This window comes from Phalacrocorax aristotelis, chromosome 2, assembly GCF_949628215.1.
Source record: "Phalacrocorax aristotelis chromosome 2, bGulAri2.1, whole genome shotgun sequence".
Classification (NCBI taxonomy): Eukaryota; Metazoa; Chordata; class Aves; order Suliformes; family Phalacrocoracidae; genus Phalacrocorax; species Phalacrocorax aristotelis.
Genome location: NC_134277.1, coordinates 22043078 through 22068445, shown reverse-complemented (window position 1 = coordinate 22068445; position 25368 = coordinate 22043078). Strand labels below are relative to the sequence as shown.

At 35.1% G+C, this 25368-nt stretch overlaps 1 protein-coding gene across 1 annotated transcript in view; it reads left to right on the top strand.

Annotated features, from left to right (window-relative positions):
- Nucleotides 1-25368, top strand: part of MALRD1 (MAM and LDL receptor class A domain containing 1) — a 282805-nt gene that overhangs the window by 63556 nt on the left and 193881 nt on the right. Inside the window, 5 exon segments of the mRNA XM_075082688.1 lie at nucleotides 3945-4097; nucleotides 4249-4354; nucleotides 5608-5975; nucleotides 7612-8024; nucleotides 24469-24556. Of these exon segments, the coding sequence (XP_074938789.1) occupies nucleotides 3945-4097; nucleotides 4249-4354; nucleotides 5608-5975; nucleotides 7612-8024; nucleotides 24469-24556 (1128 nt within the window).

The following is a 25368-nucleotide window of genomic DNA, read 5'->3' as shown; positions in this document are numbered from 1 at the left end:
TGTAGGCAATGTTTAGGTGAGATGCATGGTTGATTAGTGCTGTGTGTGCACCCACAGAATTTTATTTTCCCACTGTAAAAATCTTGGTCTTTGCAAATCCTACAGCTAAGTTAGTGTCAGAAGACATGTACTACAGCTGGGTTGTTAAAATGTAGGTGCACAGTGAAATCACTAGATTTATTTACAACAAAATATTTTCCCTCTGCAAATTTTGCCTGTCTTATAAGCAAAACTCTTTCTCATTTCACAAGAGATATATACCTATGTGTTATGTACAAGTCATGTTTGTCTATTACTAACAGCCCACCTGACTGAAATTGCAAGTAGGTCTGTTGCAATTTCATGGTTATTAAAATGAATTCATAACAGAAATTAGCAGAAGAAGATGTTCTGGAGTGCTTTTTTCCCTGTAGTCATCTGTAGAGGAGACTACCATATCTGTCCTTCCTAAGCAACTGTTAGATTTAAACTATGATTTTCTATATATGAGAATATCTTTATACAGATTAGGTTAGTATTCAATTTTTTACTCTAAAATCTTTATGTAGAAGTACTTTTGTCCTGTCCCCCCCCCCCCAAAAAAAAAAAACCAACAAAAAAAAAAAAAACAACCAAAAAACCTGCCACAGATAATATTTGGGGATGGAAAGTGAGGGAAGGGGGAACTCTGGGATTTTGTAAAGAACAAACTGGTTTGATCTTCAATTAATGACTTGGGTTTTGTCTTTTTTCTGGTTAGCATTACTTATTACTGATTAACTTCTGCATTTTTTTTTAAATTGACCAATATTCATGTTTTTTTCTGTAGGAATTAGGCCAATGCACCTACAAAGTACAGTGTTATTTGAGTGTGTATACACCATGACATAAGGAAATAGTATCTGTGATAGAAAACATAAATATAGAAAGATAGATGTAACACACTTCAGTTTGTTTTTATTATAAAGTGGGTTAAAATAACTTATTAGGATAACTACATCCAGAGTTAAATTGGTTTTGTTCCTAGATTTGAAAATTTCATGACATCTAGCTGTAAGTTCCTAAGTTTATCTTAAAATTACTCATTTACAAACAAAAAGTTCAAAGTTTATTGGTATATTAGAGCCTTTTTAAACAGCTTTTAAGTAACAGTTGCAAGCCAGTAATGTTGATGATATCTCTTCATCTGAATTTTTTAATGGTGTATTCTGCATAAATATACATAGACCAAAAGACAGAGATTTTTGGGGGGATATAAAGATTGATGAACTTGCAGTCCTGCAGAAATGCTAATGTCTTAAACATTTGTTTTTAAATACCATTTTCTACAGGACTTTTTCTTAAATTCTTGTTAGGCATTGTTCATCTTACAGAGAAGTTACACATCTGACTTGTGAAGGCCTTTGAATGAAGCTCCTCAAAACAGAAAAGGGTAAAGCACTTTGCATAAAAACCCAAAATCAGAAAGAAATCTACATTTTTGTGGTAATAGCTCAGAGAAAACAGTCTGCTGAAGATGTAAGGCAGCTTTCTCAAAACATCAATAAAGCCAACTACTCTCAAATGTTATGCTAACAGTATCAGTCTGATTCCTTCATGATTATTGAGGGAGCTTATCAAAAATGATGCTAAAAGGGGCAGCAAAGTAAAATATATCCATACAGGTGGCATGGAGAAGTAAAAAAGCATCAAAAAATTACTGAAATAATGCCCAAATGAAAAAGTTAGAAAAGTTGACAAATTTTGGTGGGTTAAATGTCAGAACACAGTAAGGATGACAAAATACATTTAAGAAAAACTAGTAATAAACTCCACAAACACATGAGGAGAAGACAGCCTGGCAGAGTCCATAGGGCCACTTGATGATTAGAGTACATAGAGAGCGTGTAAGAAAATAAGAAATAAGAGAAAAGCAGAAAATAAAGTACTAGGAGAGAAGGCAGATTAGTTTGTGTGTGCTCGCTGCGAAAGAAACTACAGAGGTACCCAACCAACAGCCTTTCTTTCTGGATAATCTGTCTGAAACAGAAGTGCCAAAGAGGTTATGGGACAATTAGGTAATTGAAGTGTTATCAAGCATCAAGAACCTAGTGCATTGCACCCAGGCTCCACCAGCTTGCTCTATTTTTATATCTTCCCTAGGTGTTAAATAATTGGTTTGAGATTTAGTTGAAGGTTTCAGGGTTACTTTATCTCAATATATTCATCCATATTTAAGTTAAATGTATGGTCTGGTGCATCCTTTCTTTCATGTTTTGTCTCTGTTACAAGTTACAGATGCAAGAAGTCTGGGCTCAGACTTAACAGTTTTATCTTGTTTATTTTCCTCTTTTGGTGTAACCATCTGTGTCCAAGGTTTGTCATATTCTTTGTTGCTGTTCTCCTGGGTATATGGAACAGTTTCTTCTATCGAGCAACAAGCAAATCAGAGATAGCTCTCCATATTCCCTTATCGTCATGTTCTGTTTGTGGGTTTTCGATCATTTCTGTCATGCCTAGGTCCTTGATTATTTAAAAATATTTTTGTCTTCATTTTATGCTATCAAAACATTCTATCAAAAAATTTCTTGTTTCTGGTTTTTTTGTCACATTTGATCTACATCACTTTATGTTTGGCATTTCTGACCCACATACGCTGTTTCTATAGCAAACTCATATTTTCTTTGATCTCTTAAATGCTTTATGGTCTTCCATAATTGTAGATTATTTTTTTTAAGCAGCATTAATAACTGCAGATTTCTATGTGCTTTGCTTAATAATCCACAGAATCTTGTCTTTTTAGAAGCCCCAACCAACAATAATACTAACTTGCCTGGTTAGTAAATTTTTCATTCTTTCTAATAAATGATGTATAACTTAATGTGACACAGCTCTTAAAAAAAAATCTAAACCAAACCAAATACCCAAATCAAAAAAACTCCTGTATCCTCTATAAATAAACATTTATGGAATACTGTTCTCCAAGAGACTTCATTTGATTCTGAAATGTGCATTTTCTACATCCTAATGATGTGGCCATTAGAATTTGTGATAAGACATTATAAAATAATGGTAGAATTCTGACAGTCATGTCTGATTTTTTTTAATGTATTCTACCTGTATAATTAATAAATTATTGCTTTAAAAATCTTGAAATAATTTTCTCAATGTTTTCCATTAAAAGCCTTTTATAATTACAGGACTCATAACATTTTGTAGTTTAATGAAGACTTTTTTAAAGTGCAGAAAAGGAAAACCTGTTGGTTATTCATTTTAACATACTAAATATTCATAAATTTAAATTCATTAATATCTAACACTCTTATACACCTTTCTTCCCTTTTTTCATATTATACACATTTTCTAAAATATTACTGCTCTCTTAAATTCATTGAAGAATGTAGCTGAATATGTTTTCCAAAACTTTTTCACTGCAGTAGTTTGTATTTCAGAGATTTCCTCCTTCTAACAATATCATAGTGTCTCAGTAATGACTGATATTTAATTTAATTCCTGTTATAATAAGAGGAAGGGTTTTGTTGTCATTAGCATACTTGCTGAGATTCAGGAAATAAGGGATTTGAATTCTGGCTCCAATATCAACTACCTAAAAGATCTTGCAGAAGGCTTTTTATTGCTTTGTGTGCTCTGTGTTCTTGCTCAGGAGGATTGTGATGTCCATTTTCAGTGCCTCCTCACCTGCTTTGAGTGCTTTGGCTGCGGTGTCTTTAGAGGGAAGGACTCGTTTTACTGAATATGCTTCATATAATGATGGCTTGGTTTCTTCCTGTGGGACTGCTGTTTACCCAACAGTTATAAAACAAATACCCCATCTTGCACTCTGTCTTTCCACGTCCCTTTCCTAGACATCTTTCTAGAATATCAGTGACATATTAGAAACATTTTGTTTTTCTTTTCATACTGCAAAGCTTGTTTAGTAATGTCATGTACAGAGATAGAGCAAAATGTCTCTTTCTTCATGTCAGCTGCTGTATGTGACTTTGAAAGAGAGAGCTGTGGTTGGATTGAAACTGCAAATGCAGATGAATTTGACTGGGTAAGAAGTTCCAGTAGTGCTCTTGCACCTGCTTTTCAGAAGCAAGCGCCTCCGTGGGATCACACCTGCAACAAATCTGAAGGTAAGACAACCCAGGCCTAGAAACAGAGAACTGGAATAGATATAACTGCTTTTTAACAAGCTTTTAAGTGAAGGCCATGAATGCTTTAAAGACCTTTAGAAATACTTTCTTTCCTCAGCCTGAAAAGTTGTTTTCTGTTTTATTTTGATAGGTCATTTTATGTTCATTCTGAAAAACAGCAGCAGCAGTTCACAAGTAGCTCGGCTACAAAGCCCAAAGTTCACGCAAACTGGATCAAATTGCACATTGTCCTTTTGGTATGAAATAATTTATGTTTAAAATTCATAGATCATCTCAAATTGATTCTCTTGGATGGAAATTGAGGTTATAGTTTGCAACAGACACACATTCTTCTGCAGTATTTATCTCTGTTACTCACATAGTCTTAGTTGTGAACTTTATGTAGAAATAAGATGAAGCACTTGGAGAAAAGAACTGAAAAATGGGATGACTTTGCTGTCATGCTTTGAGCAAAATTATAATAAAGGACTGTGTCTGCATATACATAGACAAATACCACAGTCATTTTGCTAACATTTCTACTTTGGTGAAGTAAATTTTAAAATGTTGTGGAATTTTGTCCAAGAGCAGGAAACCATCCAAAAATCTAGTAGTTCTTGGAGTCACCTACAGTATCCAGATTTAGATTGTATCATCCTTAAGTGAAAGCTCCAGTGCAAGATTTGGAGCTTTACTTCCAATCCTTTCTTTATATACATAGGGGGGAAAAAAAAAACCCTTTCAGTTATTGCCTTGCCTCAGTCTTTGTGCAATCTTGTCGAAAAGGGACAGAAAAAGTAAAATGATAATTTGTTTACTAAGGTCAAAAGTGGTGTTACTGTTTAAATAAATGTTTGGCCTGACTTAGATATTAAGTGCAGTTTTTCTTAGTAATATCAAATACATTTGCCATAGAAAGAGGAAATGTCTTCTTATCAAAGACTCAAGATTTGAAGTTGGCGAATAGGTCTGGAAATTACAAGTCGTTGGTTCTATTCCTGGTTCTGCTCCCAGTTTTGTTGTACGATTGCTCACCTAAGCGTTTATGATTTTAAAATGCTTTAAGATCCTCCAAAAATGCTGTAAAATGCAACATGTTAACAATAACTAACATAGAAGGTGTATTGTTACATTCAGTAAGCGTTCTGTTTTTCCTTCTTGAAACTTTACAATTATGTATTGAATTAAATTTATATAAAACATATTATGCATCTGAGTGAGTAGTGTTCATTGCTTAATATGAAAGCAAATGTGTCTCTTCAGTTATGGGCTTTAATTTAATGAAGCTTGCTTCTTCTCACAATCTTCTGTTCTTGAAATGAGCCCTGGACTGATACAGCAGCCTACCCTACCATCATACAGAAAGTGGATTGAATTACAGGTAAACGGGAAATAGGCACTGTGAACTTCCTATATTTCATGGAGCTATGACAGAAAAGATACTCGCCATTTTACATGATGTAGTCCATTCTCAACATTTGCACCCTAAACTTTTTTTTTATCATTTTAGGTACTAAAATTATGGACCGTCAGTTGGGACAGCAGAGATGCAGTTGCTTGTGGATGGGCTGAAACAGCCTACTCTCCTTTGGAGGGCATATTACAATGAGGGAAATCAGTGGTTGAAGGCAGTCATTCAGCTTGGACGCCTTCCCCATCCTTTCCATTTATCACTCAGTAAAAGCAGTCTGGGTTTTTATGACGGCGTCACAGCAATTGATGATATTACATTTGAAAATTGTGCTCTTCCACCTCCAGCATTAGGCTGTGAAGGTCCTAATCGTTTTTGGTGCAGAGACACAAAAGCATGTATTGACAGTTTATTGGTCTGTGATCTTGTGGATAACTGTGGGGACGGATCGGATGAAGACAACTGTAGTAAGCACTTTCCATTATTGCTTACTTTATATCAAACCAAAATTTACTTGCCAGATTCATCCCTGGAGTAAGAAAGCACAGTACTGTTACAGTCGATCGGTGTCACAGCCAGTGATGAGTCAACTGAATATAGTTACTGATGAAACAGATTGAAAATTTTTAACTTAAATGCATACGATGAGTTACAACTGAGGGTAAATGGAATTCAATCTCCTTTATCCAAATGAGCCATATTTCTTTAACTTGTAAAACACACACGTGCATTAAAAGTTTATTTTAAGAGAGGATTCCCAGTCTGCCAGTTGATTAGGGTTAACATGCTGGCTTTGATTATACTAATGGAACTACAATGGAAGACATATACAGACTGAGAGGAATGTATGTCCTATCTCTTTTTATGACCTATACTCTTTCTACCTAGAAAACGTTAAAAAATCTGTGCTAGAAGATACTAGTAATGCTGGTCATAATTGTCCCTTTCAGAGAAAGAATTTGTAAGTACTGGGGAAAGCTATGGGTCATTCAGATTTTTGACATTCACCTTGCAGTGCTGAAGGGTGCTGTTGATGATTTTCTCCCCAAAGCATGCATTCAGCAAGTCTGAGAACTCAAGAACATTAATATAAAGTAAAATCAACTAGCAGTTGCTTTATCGCATCCTGAGATAATGAAATTGTGCAAATCATGAAGAGTTTGAGAAACAGGGAACACCTTACATGCTTGAAAAGACACCGGTCTGCACTGATATTTGCTGAATATCAACCTAAAACTGATCTGAATGTAAAAGAAAATGAAGGCTTTCCTGCCTATCTCAGTTTTCCCACTTCTAAAATTTCTATCTTTATAAACCATTTTGAGGTCTATAGTAAGAAATTACTACAAGACTTGCAGTTTTGAACATCATGAAAAATAACAGCTTAATTAAAAAACAAAAGAATTGGCTATTGTGTCACTTACTGTTTATGAAAGGCAGATGCAAAGATGAGATGCAAGTTCTCCACCTCTGACATACATTTTATTTTTTTATGTTAGAAGTAATTGGTCTAATCAATATATTTCACCTTGGTGTCAAATATTGAAGTGTAGTTGTGTTATAAATGCCTCTCTTCAATTTAGCTTTGATAAAGCTATCACACTACTATTATTGAGGATAAAAATTATCTAAAATACAACCCATTTTTAGGACTACTGCCATGCAAAAACATATTAGGTCACTTACTGCACATACCTACAAAGCTGTATCCTGTGGTTTGTTTCATCCAATTAACCTCAGTTTTAACTCCTTTACTCATTTACATTTCAGTTAAAAACTTTGCATGTTTTAATTATAAAGCTACATAAATTTAATAATATGAATAATAAAATGTTATTCACAGGTCTGTTTATTCAATAAGTTAATTATATACAGTGTGCCAGATATATGTTGAAAGAGGAGGTAATGAAGTAAAGATTTATTTTTCTTTCTTTGTCAAGGCAAGTGTATATTTATTCTTCAGAGGGCAATTTTTGCAAGGAGAAGAAGATACAGGTTTTTCTCTATATTAGAAATAAATTTTTGCAAGGACAAAAAGATATTAAAGCATAATCACTTTTTGATACTGTTTTCACTTGACAGTCTGTTCTGTTCACATTTCAGACCCTGACCTACAGTGTAACTTTGAAAATGGGCTGTGCAATTGGGAGCAGGACATTGAGGATGACTTTGACTGGATCAGAATACAGGGTCCAACCCCCACGGTTAATACAGGCCCATTAAAGGATCACACGACTGGCACAGCCAGGGGACACTACCTCTACATGGAATCCTCTGAGCCATGCCAATTCCAAGATAAAGCAGTTTTACTTAGTCCCCTCTTTAACCCTTCTGGAAATGGAACATGCATTTTCCGCTTTTATTATCATATGTTTGGAAAGCAAGTTTACAAGCTGTCTGTCTTCCAGAGAACTGTGAGTAATACCAAGGGACGGCTGTTGTGGTACAAGTTTGGAAATCAAGAAAACAGGTGGATCAGACAGACACTCTACATCAACATCTCTAAGCCATTTCAGGTATGATCCTTTTAGGTTGCAAAGTGCTTATTTGCTGCATCGTAAAATACTGTGAATATATAAATGTCTGTGCAATCTCAAAGCTATTTGTAACTGTCTGATCAATTTTACTTTGAATTGCATTTGTAGGGTTGGTTTCTATTTTTTTGACAAAAAATGTCTGAAATATTTTTTGTTGAACTTACTTTTCCTCCTAAAACACTAGATTTTACTATTTTGAACAGGAACATGTGTTATTTAAAGTAGATGCTATTTTTGTTTTTCAAGCATTTGGTGAAACAAACTTATCTGAATCTGCTACAGAACAGCTTGGCAAAAATTTTGATTCATTCATGAAAAAAAGGATGGTTAAAAAGAGTATCTTCTTCTCTGCTTTACCTTTTCCAGTGTTACATGTTAATCTTTAATTATATAAAGCTAAAAGAAATACCAGTTAAAAATATTTGGGTGCAAGGCCAGGTCAACCATGAAAGATCTTTTGGAGAAAGATATGATGATAGTAAGTTACAGTGACAAATCTTGATTTATTTTCTTACTTTATAAAATTGTATATGTTATTTACCTTTCACTATGTGTGATCTGTTTATTCTGGTCAGGTTAATGAACCTGCAGGTTTATGAGAGGAAGCACTAGTTCACTTAACTGCCAACTGGTCATAAAATAAAACATATTATAAAAAGAAACATATTCATTTTAAATCTGATATAATGCAATATTTTCTTTAGATTGGCCCACTTTTTTTTTTTTTTTGCTAAGAAAACATATCCTATGTCTGGTAGTTTGTCTAAGGATCTATAAACCCATGTGTCATATATTTGACCTCCTGAGGGTTAGGAAGGTCTTCTAAGTAACTGAATATATTTTTAATGCATTAGTGTTGTAGGGCTTTCTATTGTATTTGCCTAGTTCTGTGCAAGGGATGTAAAGATCTTATATTCTTTTGCTGTAGTTTTGTTTTTCATAGTCATTTTTGAGGGGCATGAAGTGTATGGCATAATTTGGTAGTTTGTTTTGAAGAAAGAGATCAAGATCTGATGTTCATTATTGTGGACTGCGTTTCATATGGTGGAGCTTGCTGTGTCACAACCTATGACCCTTCAAAATTCAGAAATTTTTAAGAGAACAAGTTGTTATTCTGTTGCTAACAAGTTGCCAAGCATTGACCTCTTTCCAACCTTCCTTTTAAGTGCATAATGTTTGGATACTTCCATGGCTAAAGATCTGTGGGGAGAAAGGTCTTCACACTCTGTTACCACTTTTACTTTCAAGTATTTCTACTGAGATATGTACAAGAACAGCCTCTCCGTTAGTTTTGGGCTGTCTACTGGCTGGGTAACAGTATTGAAGTTGTAGCCTCTATGTTTACTCTTTGTGTTCCCCACACCCTATAAAGTTGGTGGTTCAGTGTTTGCACACCATATGCTAAAAGTCTTGTATGTCACCTCCATGCTTCAAAGGAAATGTCTAGATTAGATTCACTTGAGAATGGATTTTTTTTTTCTTGAAAGTCTATAAGTAAGATAGAACTTTTAAATAGTTTTCTGGTCAAGATACATCTTGACTTCCTAATCTGCTCTGCCTCTAGTCAGCTGTTTCAGGGTTTTCGGAGATTCCTAGTGAATAGAAAGCATTAGATTCTAGGACCAAAGGTGGCCTAAATCTTTGTAACACAGACCTTCATTTTGCCTTTTCTCTTCTAAATGTAAGAGGTGATCATATATCTGAGACAACTGATAGTACCTCTTCATCTTCCCTCCCTATGTAATTCTGTCATTTGTTTACCACATTCCAAGAAAGAAACACTATGAATACAAAATCCCTCAAATCCACATTTTCAGTTTATTTACTAGCATGGGAAGCCAACTTTGGGAGCATATAAACGATTATGCCTATGTACTAACTGTTAGGAAACGGAGGCGTTCTCAGCCAAAAATTCAAAGCAGCAAAGAAAGATACTTGAGGACCTCTGGGAAGCCAGATCGCCTTTTGAAAGTTTGGAACTCTCTATATATAAAACTGTAGGGCCTTTAACTGAATGCTCTGGCAGAAACCCAAAGGGAACAGCACATGAAGACTTCCTTTGCTCACACCAGTTCTCACTAAACATTAGAATATTAAATTTCCCAGGAAACATTTGTTCTAGCTGCCATCAAACTCTGGCTGAAGTTTGTTGCTGTTCCATCAGATGTTTTACATCAGAGTATTAAATGTGACATCAGTGAGCAGAACAGGAGTAGCTGGATGAGTGAAAGGGAAATTTAGAGGTAACTTATTTAAATGAAAGGAATGCAGTTTTCTGAGTCAAAATTATGTATCTCTCTCAATACTAATAGTGACAAGTAACAAAACTGGTCCAAAATACACATGCTTTTGCAGCTTTAGTGATCTAGAGTTACCCTTTGAATTCAGTACTGGTGTGACACAGAAATCTACAGAGGATTTAATATTCTGCAAGAAATTATACTGATGAGTTTTTTTTAATTTCAAGTTAAAAATATATTCCTTTTCAAACTATTCCTTTTTATTAGATGGGACACTTGTTTCAACATGAAAAAGAATAGGCTGTTGAGTATACTTGTCTCTTTACTTAATCTACACTTATTTTAATCTCCCTGAGAAGTTTACCTACATGACTTTTCCTTAAAGTATATTTGAAAAAGTAGTAAAATAAGAATCTGTCCATGGAAGCCTACTTATGTTGATGGTGAATAGTGTTTGCTTTTATCTTCCTTCAATAATCATGATATCTGAAACAGTTACTGCTTAGAAAAGCAAAGATTCTATTTTAAAACCTTAGAAAAATGTAGCTGTCTTAGCTTGCTCTATTCATTCATTTCTTCTATGAATGCAACAAAAGGAAATGGTGATATTATGTGAATGATAGCAAAATTCTGTACCTCAGTATTTTTGGTCAGTGTAGTCTCCTTTTCGTCATTATGTAAATCACATCTCTGCTGTGTCCATCATAAGATATCTAGCGCAACTTTACTAGATTGCAAATCAAACTATTTTAAAAAAAAAAATTACCTTTACTCCAGACATTTACCCCAAAATAATTCACCTTTTGCTCACTTGCAATATGTATGTTTATCTCTATAAACAAAGATGAGTATAGAACTTTGATACTCCAAAGCAAAAGTAATATGTAAAGGAGTCTAATATTCTGGGATGATCTTATAATGATCAGTCCAGCGTTTTTTAAGTTGGCTGTTATGAAACTTAAATATGTAAATACAGTCTAAGTACTTGATTAACTATTAATGCTATATTGAGTATAATTACTCAAACTTTTAGTATTTTGAGTGTCACATATAAAACCTTACATCTCCTCTCAAATACAAAATTTTATCCCTTTAAGTGTAAAAACAAAGATCAAAATCAGGAGAAAATAAATAATGAATATTTATTGGAAAATACTAGCTTATGGAAGTTTATATAAAAAATGAAATTGCAATTTAGTAAATATAAAATGCTTTTCGTATTTTCCTGTTTTACAAGTGGTTAAGAAAAGTAAACAACCAAATCCACTGTAATAATTTTACTCATATTATCAATTAGTTATAAGCTTAGAAAGTAATGGAATATTGACTGAAAATTAGTACGGTATATTTGCTATGGATATAGAATAGCACTATGTTCTACAAGCACAAATAGAATCCAACCTTCTTTCTCCAGTTACAACTTTTAGTCCCTGTTGTGCTATTTTTATGTTTTTCTCAGAATCCAAACAGTTTGTATTTTAAGGGCCTGATTCTGAAATATGTAAGCGTGGGTATATTGATAATGACAGAGATTAGATTTTGCAAGCTCCTGAGCAGCATTTTAAACCAGATATAATGGTTTGGAACATTATCTAAAATGGGAAAACAGATGGCTGAAGCACAGTGGATCCCTTTCCCTTTTTTTTCTACATTGCCTTTGACACTAACGTGCTGTTTTCAGGTAGAGTAGTTGCACCATTCACTGCTCATGATTTAAAACAAGACAATTTTGTATATTCAAAGTTTTTTCAGTTTGGGCAAAGATACTTTCTGTCCTGAAATGGACCTCTGTTTTGTTAAAGCAAAATGTAACTTGTGTCTGCGTTCTTCTGATGTTCTGAATACTCCAATCTCTTATTCAGACTGAGCTATCAAAGCATAAGTGCTGACCAGTCCTACTTCAGACATTTCTCACATAAAGGACTTTGATGTTGGCATTTTACTGTGGGTTGTAAATATATCAAAAAGAATTAACTTAGTTGTCTTGTAAAATCTTTTTGTCTCATTTGGTGTTACATAATAGGATCTGAGTTGTCACTTTAGCTTCTGCAAGGAAGACCTATTTAATCTGACTGTAGTTACAGATTTTCTTTTTGTTGACATTTTTGTTGTTGTTGTAAATCTTAGAACCCCTAGGGTTTCCCACATGTCATCTTCCTTTTAAGTTCCTCAGCTCAAAGGATCTGATGATACAGCCACCCTGTGTTTAACTGGGAGACAGTCCCTGTCACAATCACTGAGCACCATTTCTAGATCATAGTGCAAAATGTCTCTGAGAATCACTAGGGTCCCCTTACCCTTGCAGACATGAAGGAATGAAAGCCAGGCTTCAGGAAGGCTTTGTTTTACTTTGCTACAGCAGGATACTCAATGAGTGAAACATTACAAGTGTCATCAGTCCCAACTCAGACAGACACCTTGGAAGTTTTACCCCTAGCAGCTGCCAGTTGTCTCTCGAAGAGGAAACCTTGGGTCACTGCCAAAGAAATCCTTAATAACATTAATATATTTCACAATACTTTGGATGAAAGAGACATTTAGTTCTGATATTATTTTCTAAGTTACTGTATTATTTGTGTTCTGTGACAATATAATCAAATATGACATCAGTTTTATGGTGGGTCAAATGGGAAGAGTGACATGTTATTCCTAATTAGTTTCCAATACATAAATCCTCAACTATACTTCTTGAATGGTGCTAAATCAAGGACCAACTTTATTTTTTAGCAGCAGAATTTGGCTAAAGATAGATTAGACTCTAAAGGAAGATTTCTTTATTTATGAGACACTAAAGTGATTGTTTTGTCTTTTAATACATTAATTTAAATCTTTATTTTTCATCTTTTAATTTCTGTTATGGAAATACAAGACATATTATACCTTTTCTTACAAAGACTTTCAAATTCAAAGGCAAGTTATCTCACCCAAACACATTTTATTTTCTGTTACTCTTACCTTTTAGCCATAGAATTAGTTATGGAGGCCCCTAGCGACAGCTGAGTTTTTAACTTGATTATAGAGTTGTGTTAGGTTTTTCTTAATTATTCCCAGCTACTTCTTGTATTATGGTTTTGGTATGCCCTTGACGTGAGTTTGGCATCAAATACACGTGTAGTAAACATACACTGTTTGCATCCAGACTCTTACCATTAATCTAAAAAAAGAGATAGGAAGGGATGAAAAATATATTTAAGGTGCTATCAGGTAGCTGGTCATAATCATATAGGTATTATCTACTTTCTCACCCTCTACTCGCTCCCTTTCCATTCCTCAGTGAGATGAGATAGCAATTTTTGGGGTAGGATTCTGACAGTCTGCAATAACATTCATCTGTAATAAGTGAAATAGGATCAGAAAGTTCAGTCTTCAGTCATTTCTGCAATTCTTGCTGCTTCTTGCAATTATTTTTCGGAGAAGAGACCAGATTGATCAAACCCCCCCCACGCCCCCCAACCATTTCTGTAATGAAAAACTTGGGGTTCTAGTGGAAAATGGACTTTTTGGCATAGTTCTACTTTACAACCTATTTTTAAAGTGGTTTTTAGTTCTGTTTCAAGCAAAAAGCTTGTGCTATGGCAAATGGCTATGTTTCAGAATGTAATGTTTTAATTAATGCATCTTTAGTGGTGATAATTATATTTTATACATGAATAATATAGCAAGACTTGTTATAGCAGACTAAATATACTTTGTATCAATTTAAGAAAAGCTAAGGACTGGCTAGGCTTCCTTGTCAGATATAATATCCTTGAAGAAAGAAAACTTCAAATTTCCTTTCCTGCATAACAAATATCAGAACTATTGAAATTACAGGTTCTAGATCTCATATCACATTTCACAGCAGCTCAGAGAAATTTTCAGTGGGCTTTGTAATGTCAATACTTTTGTAGATCGACTTAAGTGTAGGAGTTTTTCAGTCTTCTCTAACTGTTAATTGAAAAGTGTCAAGTTGAAATTCTGGACTTACACTGGTGTATGCCAGAAAATGGAGCTGATCAAACATAGCCATTTTCTACTTCTTGCATGCAGCTTCCCTGGAAGAGTGTGCATAACTTTTTATTGTCCCAAAGAGAATTACTATTTCCTAGTGTCAAAAGAAGTATGAAGAGACCATGTTTCAGCCTGTTACAGTTGCGTATCAGCACGTGCAGTGGGACTTACCCTTACCGCTCAGTGTTGTTAGAAGGAAACTGGTTCTGAACAGTTTTTCCTCTTTCTTCTGTATGTCCTAAGAAAACAAAACAAAGTAATTTGCCCTTCTCATAGGAACATTAAGCTGAAAAAAAAATTAAAGTAGAAAAGTTTGACCCTTTCTACAATACTTGGATAAAGAGTGTTCCTCTTGGAAAGAGAGGTGGTTGAGAGGTAACAGAGAAATCAGATCAACAGGGAGATCATCAATCAATAATCTGCCAATCAATTGAGAAGCTGCATAGAGAGTGATCATTAATGATTTCTCTGACTAGACAGAATGAGAGGTACTATGAGGAATTTTTAGACAACACAATCAAAACAAAAGGAAATACTATTTTAGGATGGTCTGTTGTACAATTCATGGCCGAGGGATGTTTTGGGTACAAAGAGGTATGAATGGGATCAATAAGTAACTTTGCAAATTTTTGAAAGAAAAGTCTGTTAAGGTCTACTAGCACAATGAGGCTGTAACCTCGCACCTGTGATATACTGGCAAGAGTTTGAGAGCTACCACTGCATGCCTGTTTTGTTCTCATTGTGGATGTGGCTGCAGTCCACTGGGACAAACACACTGCAGTTAGCTGGGCAGCTGACCTAACCTCAGGTATAACTCTCCTCAAGCTGTGAGGCATTCTGCTGTGGACAGCTTTCGGTACATTGAGACGCTCACCCTTTTTGATATTCTATCTATGAATCCAGATTTTCTGGAATTGCTTTTGCCTCTATTGAACCAGGTTTATTGTTGTCAAGTGTTGTTAGCCTTCTGCCTTGATTTGATTGTCTGCTTGTTTCCTTCTTCAGGGTCTCATTTTGAGTGTGTGCTGACATACCAGTAGGAGTTTGTTAATGTTCTGTTGGTCAGATATATATCTTTCATTAAAACCTGAGGTTGAAAGCAGCTCTGAATTTTTTCAAGGACTTCCCTAAGATGTATGTTACACAGTTAATACCCACTTGTGATCATTTTTTCCATTACTGCTTTTGATCCATTCCCTGGTAGTGATTTTCACACAAGGATTAAGTCATCATGGATTTCCACTCTAGCAACAGCTTCAATTTCAGCTTTCAATTTGTCATTCCCCATCTTTCTTCTCCTACTCTTTTCCTTTGCACTTTTCTCAATAGTCTGCTGACATCAGTATTCATTAATTCTTTTCTTAAATTTTTTTTTTTTGGGGGGGGGTCCCTCTAACAGTTACTACATACTTCTGTTGCTTCTTGCTCCTCCAATTCTGCTCCCAATAAATGACTATTTTTCTTCATGTCTAAACTGAGTGTTGGCTTCTTTCACCCCTGATGCCTGCTTGCATGTGGCATGCTACTCTTCAGTTCTGAGATTTACATTGAGCAGTTTGTTTCTGATCTGTTTATAGTCATCATTCTCAGTTTTGTTTTCACTGTGGCAATGTAAAGCCTGTGGTTGCTGGCTGACCTATACAGTTTGGTATGTAGTTGCCTCTGGAGCATTTGATTATTAATTGGCTAATAGATTCATTTTGGCAAGGAAGTGCTACCCACATTCTTCAATTCTTCAATGATCAATTGATTCAATAGAATCACAGAATCACAGAATGGTTTGGATTGGAAGGGACCTTTAGAGATCGTCCAGTCCGACTCCATTGACATGGGCAGGGGCATCTTGCACTGGATCAGGTTGCTCAAAGCCCTGTCCAACCTGACCTTGAACACTTCCAATGATGAGGCATCCAAAACTTCTCTATTGTGGCAGGGCACCTGCAGGGCACAGGGCAAACAGTTGCAATGTCTTACTATCCTCATGGTAAAAAGTTTCTTCCTTATTTCCAATCTAAATCTACCCTCTTTCAGTTTAAACCTCCAGGCTAACCACCCCTAGCGCTCTCAGTGTTTCTTCGTAGGAAGGTGTTCCAGCACTCAAATAATTTTTGTGGCCCTCCTCTGGACCTGCTCCAACAGGTCCATGTATTTCTTATGCTGTGGACCCCACATACAGATGCAATACTCCAGGTATAAAAGCTTTAATATTCACATTTGTATGACCTAGACTTCTCCACCATGCCCTGTCCTCATAAACAGGGTCAAGGCCTGCCCACTATAGTGGGCCAGGAGCCAAAGCTGACACACGGCATGTCCATCTTATGTCCATATTTCATGCAGATCTTGTGTAGACTCTAGTTCAGAAAATTCATGCTCATGTTTCTCCACCAGTCCACAATCTAGGTGAGAAAAAATTTGCATGTAGAGTGGACAATGAGGAAACTGGGACACTTGTGGGAATGAGCGAAAAACAGCCATAGGACTTTGTGGTTGGTGGTGAACTTTGTGTTGATAGTGAAGTCTGTTCAGTGAAATGCAGAGAACTTGTGTCTTGAAAATGTGTGTAGTGCAATTCAATATGTTTGAAAGGCAAAAATTGCTGTGGGTTGTTTTTTTTTTTAAAGTCATTTCTGAGCATCAGTATTTCCATTTTTGACAAGTGGATTTCAGAGCATAGAAAACAAGGAAATCACATGAGAATCCAGGAAGATATATTGTCCATTGTGCAAACCTTCAGGGCTAATTGCTTGTTTTTTGTTCTGTTCTTTGTGAAAGAAATTCCTCTTTTGTTCAATGCTAGTACAATACTTAATATTATGAAACTATACTCCACACTGTGGCAATAGAGATAATGTATTCTTTGGGTTATTCTTTTATTGGTATGTAGTGGGAGACTTGTCATGATGTCATAAAGTCACAACGTATGCACAAAGGGGACCAAGAATAAGAATTTCTAAGCCATCTTAACAATTCCTTTTTCAGTCAAAATTGTATTCTTAACTTCACGTCTGTCATTTCCCTGCATTTTTTTTTTGTTTTTTTTTTTTTTTTGGGGGGGGTGAGGGGGTGGGGGTGCGACAAAGGCAGGAGTGGATGTGTTTTACCTTTGTTCCCTGTTTACATACAGGAAGCTCAAAGGAAATCATGCAAGGTAAAAATAACCTTTCTATATGCCAATAAACTGTCAAGAACTGCCCATGTTTTATATATGGAAAACCTGAAGGAATGAAAGGTTTTTACTACCATTTACAACCCACAACCCACCACGAGACTGAGTGGGTTGTTTGAATTTAAGGGGAATCATGTAAAGCAGGAATTTTGCTTTCCTGAAAATTCAGACTAATGTATTAAATTTGCTATTGATATTACTGTGTTACTTATGAGGAATTTCTGAACAGTAATATGAGACTTGGATAGCTTTGCAAATAGAAGGAAAATGGTAGTGACTTTTTTCTCATCCCTTTACTGGATCTAGAAGCCATCTTTGAAAACCTAACAAGATCATCACAGGAAAGCAATACTTTATTGAATTTTTAAGTCTCCTTCAATAGTTCTATGCTTTACATCAAACACAGATTTTTTTAATATATTATTTTTTATAATCTTTCTATGTTTGTTGGGTATGTTTAAAGCAGAATTAAGAAACAATGCGGAAATTCCACTTCCATTTAGGTATGTAGCAAAACTCTTGTTATCTTTAATGAAGACAGGATTTCATGGCAAGTCATATGTCCTGTTGATATCCCTTTGTTACTGGTTTCTTACTTTGGGAGCTTAAGGCCGTATGTGTGGATGTAGGAGAAGCAATTCTGTATAACTTAGGCAAAATCCTTTGGATAAGGAAAGGTCCACACCTTTAGGCAAAAGATGTAACCGTGATCCCCTTGCTCACTAACATTTGCTGCTAAACAGATAATTGACTCTGTTGCTGACACAAATGTTTTCATAAAAATTGAAAAGAAAACAATGCATGTCTTCTTTCAGGACACTCCTTAGCTCAGCATGGAAGAATTGCCTTATCAGTAAGCATTGCATAGATCAGAGACAGGTCTGTCCATGTCCATGAAGGGCCTATTCAGGCTTCTCTGGACAGAGGTGTGGAGATGTCTTTATGCAGCTCTTGACATCTTTACATGCTCCAGAATGTAAGAGGGAGGGACGAAAGAACACAGGTCATAACAAGCCATCCTGCTCAACGTGAGACACATCTTTTAGGACCATAAATCCCAGGAATTTGACATAGTAGCTCAGGCAAAATCCTGTAATGTATTATTTATTTATTTATTTATTTTTAAATTCTGGGGAAATGGTGGTTGGGAGAATGAAAGAGTCTATGTAGTGTATTAGTGAATATGTGTGTAAGTTGCTGAACCTGAAGACACCTGTCATGGAAGATCACCTCAGCAGAAAAAAAAACGCTTATGGTAAAGGAGTGGTGATGAGATTCCATCTGAAAGTAGTTCAGAGTACTGTAATATGATTAGAGTCAGTCTGATTATGGAAGAACATTCTTAGCCTTCCCATTGCTTTGCTATTCCCATATACAACTCACCTACTTTCACTTTTATCTATCCTTGTCAAAATAGCCGATCAGTTAGATTCAGCCTTTGGATCCTTAAATTGCCTGCATAACTAACCACAACGCTATATAGAAATGATTGATGCTCTAAAGAAAACACCTAAATTTATACAGGAACACTAAAGGTACTTGTACTTTAAATGTGGGAGAAAAATTACAGTATCTTTTGCAGGCTTGTTTTAGACTAGATTTGGCCTTGCCCAGTTAACCATATATGTTTTATTATTGTCTGTGAGTATATACTTCTCTGTCAAGTATTTTCATTACTCAGTGTCTTTTAAGTAATTTTAAAAACCACCATTATCCATCCTCTTTAGGCAAAGAAAACATTTACTTTTTTAATAATACAAAAAGTAGACTTGCTAAAGGATACCTATCCATTTTGGGGCCCCTGTAGCCAACTGAATAGAAATTAAATTAATTTTGAGACTGAAAAATATCTTCAGATTTAAGGGGCATTTTGTCATTTTTCTGTGGGTTTGGGTGTGGGTTTTTTTTAACACGTCATATTTACAATCTGGACTGCTTTTGAAAATAATCTCATTCTGCCATAATCTTGTGCAATAGAAGAGACTTCTGTAAATCTTTGTAGATGAAGTTAAAACTAACCATGACCTTAAGTTGGATTAAATACAGCTTTATCATAATAATTACTAGACAGAAGTTTCCCAAGCAGGTGGGTTAACCATGTTGTTTTATAAAGCTACAATCTCCAAAATTTTAGGCACTGACTATATACTACTTCCGCAATAATTCTTCCAATGTTAATATTACAGAATGAAAACAAGATCTTTTCTCTTAAGTGAATTTTTGTGGCCTTAATACAGCAAAGTAGTGACTCCCAGAATATGTAAACAGTTATTAATACTATGCTTGTCAGCAGTCCCACCAACATCAACGAAGAGTCTGAAACAGGATAAAAATGTGATTTTTCCCTGCACTTCAGAGAAACGCCTGGAAAAACATCATAAATCAGCATGAGGGTTCACAAGCTTATAGTGAAGTATGATCAAGTGTTTTACTGAACTAGAACTAGTGTTTTTCAGTATCTTGTAAAACCAAGCACTGTAAAAACATTAAACATTTGACACAATATTTTTCACATCTGATGTGTATATCCTTACGATCACTGGTAAGATTTCATTTGGACGCCTGTGTGAAAGGACTTTATTTCAACTTTTGAAGTCTTGAGACATTAACTTCTGATGCTTTTTTGGTGGACACAAAAGGAAGGGGCAGTGGAATCTCGAGCTTTTCTATGTGCATTGTTAAAATGTTGTAGTGACCTAATGTTGATAATATTGCCAGAAGCTGATGTGCCATCTCCACTGGTGCTTGCTTTTGGGGGCAGAAGGGCTCCACGCTATGTGTAGCAGCCCTGATTGCCTAGTCATTTCTGCAATGAGGGGTAAAGCTAGATCATGCTGTGGCACCCCTTCTGCCAGTGAACCCAGTTTTTTTTCCCCAAGAGAAACTATGGTGTGGAAGGTACAGAGGAAATGTTCAGTGCCATGTAGTCAGGATGCAACTACTGGATGCCTAGACGAGAGTTTTGGGAAATGGTCTTTGGTCCCAGAGTGCCTGCTCCTTTGATGGCAGCTGAGGAAGCAGAGAAACAAAACCAGGGAGGAATAAATCACTATGTTTGGACTCACTTACCAAAAAAGCCAATAAGTCTTCATTGACATGAACTAATAACTCAATCAGTCAAAATTAAATCTAAATTTCTTGGATTTTTTTTAAATAACTGTTTTTTTTTCTGAAAAAAAGAAATGCGTTTGCTTGGTAAATAGTTTCATTTTTTGATGTAGTTCTTGAGATATCATTACAAGAAAGTATTCATAGGTTCTTGAAAAAAAATCATCCTACAGTGAAGACTTATTGTGACAAGATTCGTAGATGAAGATATCTTGATAAAAAGGAGTTTTGAAGCAAGGAATTTTGATACAGATTTCATGAAATTCATGGTTCTGTGGCTTGTCCTTTATCTGCAATTACAAAAGTTCCATCATTTCATAAGAAATTGGTTACTTTTCTTGATGAAAAGTAATGAGACATTTTTCTTTATACATAGCATTGAAACATAGGAGAAGTTTATTTCAGAGATATGCATTGAAATGTATATGACTTTCAATCCTGCATTTGCTTCCAGTAAGTTATGACAAAAACTTTTTATGACAAAGTGTTCTGTCAGTTATTTGTACTATTATCCACTAGTGTGCTTGTTGCTTCCTCTTCAAACCAAATCACATGGTTTCTTGCCAGAAATACTCACAGCAAACCTAGTCAAAGTTAACATGTTCTAACTGCTAATGAAAATGCTAATAACACAGTTGACACTTCCTGTGACAAATCTGAGATATTGTTTGGCTATATTACTAGGTAACTAAATTAGAACAAATATCACTATTTCCTAGACATTCAGAAATCTTCAGAATTTTGAATACCTCACAGTTTTTGGAATAAATTCCATTCTAGCTTAAACTATGCTTGTATGGAAATTAAGATTTTATTCTGCTGGCTTTCAGTGGGAACTGGCTAGTGACAGAAATGAGCAGTACTGTAAAAATGGAACATTTGTATGGAGCAGTATTACCCATTGTAATTCCTCTATTAACATTTGTCATAATGTTCCTTCACCCTTCAAAAGCCTATTTTGCTTAAAATCTTAAGGGATCCGTCCTTTTCTGTATATATAGTGTCATTCTAATACATTTTGCTTTTCATGGAGGTTTCCCTCTTTTTTTTATGTAGCATAACCTTTGCTACGTTTACACATTTCATTCAGACTTGATCTCTAGAGTTCTGAAAACTGGAGAAATTGGGAACTATTTATCCTCATTCAAATAATAAATGAGATGTGAAATGAGCTTCATGGTAGATGAGTTCCCTAGAGGTTGTTTAATAATAGCTTATGAAGTTTGCAGAATTTCAGCTGGCAAATTAATTAAAGTGGTCAATGTTTAACCACAGCTGCAGAAAGACTAAGTTTTATACTGCAGCACTAACTCATAAATTCATCCTGTTTTCAGTTTTAAGTATATCAGAACATATACCTACACCTCTGTTACATTTTCTGTGTTACTGAATTCATGCTACATACCAAAGTGTCAGACACTCCAAGTAACTACATAAATAAATTTAAAAAATAATAATTTGGGTGGGGAGATTTAAAGTCATACAATCATAATCATCATCATAACAATAAAAAGACATTCTAAATTGAATTGCCTCTGCAGATCTGTGTCCTGCCACTTCTATCTCTGGATACTTTTATGCCCTTAATAAAAGTATTCCTTCTTAAGTTGTAGGAGTGCACCTCCAAGGAAAGGTTGGTGGAAGATAGTACATAAGGATAGCCTCAGAGTGTGTGAATGTCGTGGCTGGAGAAATGGGCACAGGGAGTTACAGAGAAAGAAGCCGCTCGACCCACTGGTTAATATCCATCGGAGCACAGCACAATCCCACAGAAAAATAGTGTAGTTTTGAGGGGGTTTGGGTTTATTTTAGTAATTGTGTAAGTTGAGTTAACAGTATGCCTCTGTCTGAATTTTAGCTCATTTATGAGTAATTAATTTTGAGTAGTTAATCATTCATGCTTTGAAAACTAAGTCCACATTTTATTTAAACTGCTGTGTGTTTCCTGCTCAAAATTACACTGAAAAGAATTTTATAATTTCGGAATAATAAGTTTTCTTGCATGACATTTCAAAATAATAGACATCTTGATTTGTTCTGTTCCTAAGCATTTTTATGCTCTTGGTACCGAAACCGTACCGTTGCCCCCATTTTAATGTAACCAGGCAATAAAAGACTGGGGTAATACTATAAAGAATATCTGTGGACATTCTGAGGGAAAAATAAGAATCCCATACTGAGATGAAAGCAGTAAGAAACAATGCTGTCATTTACTGTTTTCACTCACATTAGACACATGCTAAAATAGCCCATCGTCAGCATATCCATAATAAGGACATATATCCATCTCCTTTTAGCATGCTCATTTATTTTGTCTAATGGACATAATCTATAAATGAAACGTAATAATTTTTATTTGCTCTGGTGATGTCAGCATCAGTCATAAATCTGCTATTCACATGCACTAGAATAGCAGAAGCAAATTTGTCAGTGTTAACCTGTTAATACTGATATTATTCTCTTACTTTTACAATGTTAAGGCCATTCCTTGCACCTCCTAAATACGTTTTGCTCCTGTTACAAGATAATAAATTTAAAGTGTAACTTCTAAAAGCTCCATGTATGTACCAGGTTGACAACAGTTCTTACTGTCTGGATGAATTCTCTTATTTCCCTCAAGTTACTGAGAAGCTTGTTTAATACACAGTGCTGATTTCTGAAACTGGAAATTCTTTACAGGACTTCATTTACTATAGAATAAAAGAAATATTGATATGTAAAATGAAAGCATTTTTTTTAAATTACATTTGATGTGAGGATATTTCCAAAATATCAATGTTGTCTGACCAAAAGAATTGAGACACCTCTCTACCCAGAAGTGCCTTGCATCTTCGAGCAGTGCTTCATTACTTGTTGAAAATAAGCTTTCTTTGCAAATAAAATTGCAAGTAAATTACAATAAAAATATTAGAACTAACAGTACTGTGAAGCACTGTTGCAGTATCTTTGCCACTATCTATACTTTATTCCTTTGTAGGAGTTGTCTGTTGAACTGAGGAACAAATGGTGAAAAATACATTTGAAATTTTATGCAACGTTCCAGAATAACCTGGAAGGTTGAATATGTGCGTGTGTATGTGTGTAAGATGTGGCATAAGTATTAAAAAAAAAAAAAGGGCAAAAAAATACCTTTAACATTTGAACTCCATTGGATCAGCAAAAGCATTTATCTTTTTTTTTTAAAAATGTATGATTTGAGGAAGCTTTGTTTTATTGAGGGATTTATGAATTAGGTACATTAAGAAAATTCTTACTAAATCTTTTTCTAATAACCTGTATGGATTTCTACTATTCAGCAACAGTCATAATTAAAGAGGCTTATTCAGTCATCTGGAGAGTATTTCACAAATACTGACCTCTCCCATTCCTTGGCTGTAGACAATAAGGAGAAAGTAAGCGTATACAGCATTGGCAGCTATAATGAAATAGTAGAATATTTTTCTTTCAAAGGTTCCATAGCACATCTCTAACCTGCTTAATTTTTTTCACCACAGTGGGATTTGTATAAGGGTAGGGTATATAATTTATTCACTCAAATGTTATTATAATTAATCATGGTTAATGTTATTACAACAAGTACTAAAGGAGCTAATCATAATATGCCACTTATGACAATGTCTTGCCATCATTTTATATCACAATGATATTTCAGTGGATTTAGATGGTTGTGAAGTCGACCATTCTGTTATGGTTCACTGTGATTAATGTGACCACCAGTGAAAGCTGATAATAATTAGTCTCTTTCGTAAAGTGTCACTATATAGAATATATCCCCTAGAACAAATTTAATCTCATTATCTCATTTTAAATGTGAAACATGGTAAATGGCTCCTCTATCAGTTGATATGAAATATTTAATGAGAAGTGGAAGTCTACTATACACTGAAAAATGTTTTTGTAATTCTTGTTTTCTTAGATCTTGGTGAAAGGTACCGTAGGAGATGGTTTCACTGGAGACATTGGACTTGATGATATGTCTTTTCTTGGCTGTACTCTTTATAATGGTAAGAACACAGTTAAAGTATACATCTCCTAGCTGTGAGCTGATTCTTCGCTCACCTTAGGAAATGTTGTGATTGGAAAACCAAAATCCAGGCCAAACTGTAACTCTTGCCTGACAAGGAAATCCAGACTTGTTTCCCTGCTCCTCAGACCCTCATATCCAGCCTTCAGCACAAAATAGTTTCTCCTGTTCACCTAAGGTCCAAAAGAGACCCTCAGTAAGAAGCGTGTAGCTTCCAAACTCTTTGAGACCTTGATTCCTAGAAGGAAAAAGACACTTAACTGTGTGTTAATAAACTGACCTTTCATTCAGCAAACTCAGTTTTATTAGAGCCTTCTGCCTCTCCCCCAATAATTCTTAATGTGTTTACTGTGCCAATTGCTCTCACATTACAGCACAAAAACAGTTGAGATGACAGAGCAGCTTGTCCTCAAAAGCCATTGCTACCAAGGATAGTACAATGTCTACAGAATTGTAAAATAATATACCACAAAATAAATGTACATCAAGACACCAGATTCCAGACCTGCCACTTCATCACAGAAGGGATTTTAAGAGGACTAGTGTTAGCTGCAGCAGACATTACAATGTTATATATACTTGATGTACATAATAGGGCTGTAGAACAGCAAAAAATTTAGAACAGTGACTGAATACTAGTACCGTAGCACTAACTCTAAAACACCCTAGTGCAGATACATTTTATTCTGCTACTCCAAAGATTTCTTGTAGATATAATAAGGTCTAATAGGAATATCAAGTGTATATGGCAATATGGCATGTTTTTCCTGCAGATAATTATCTCACATTTTA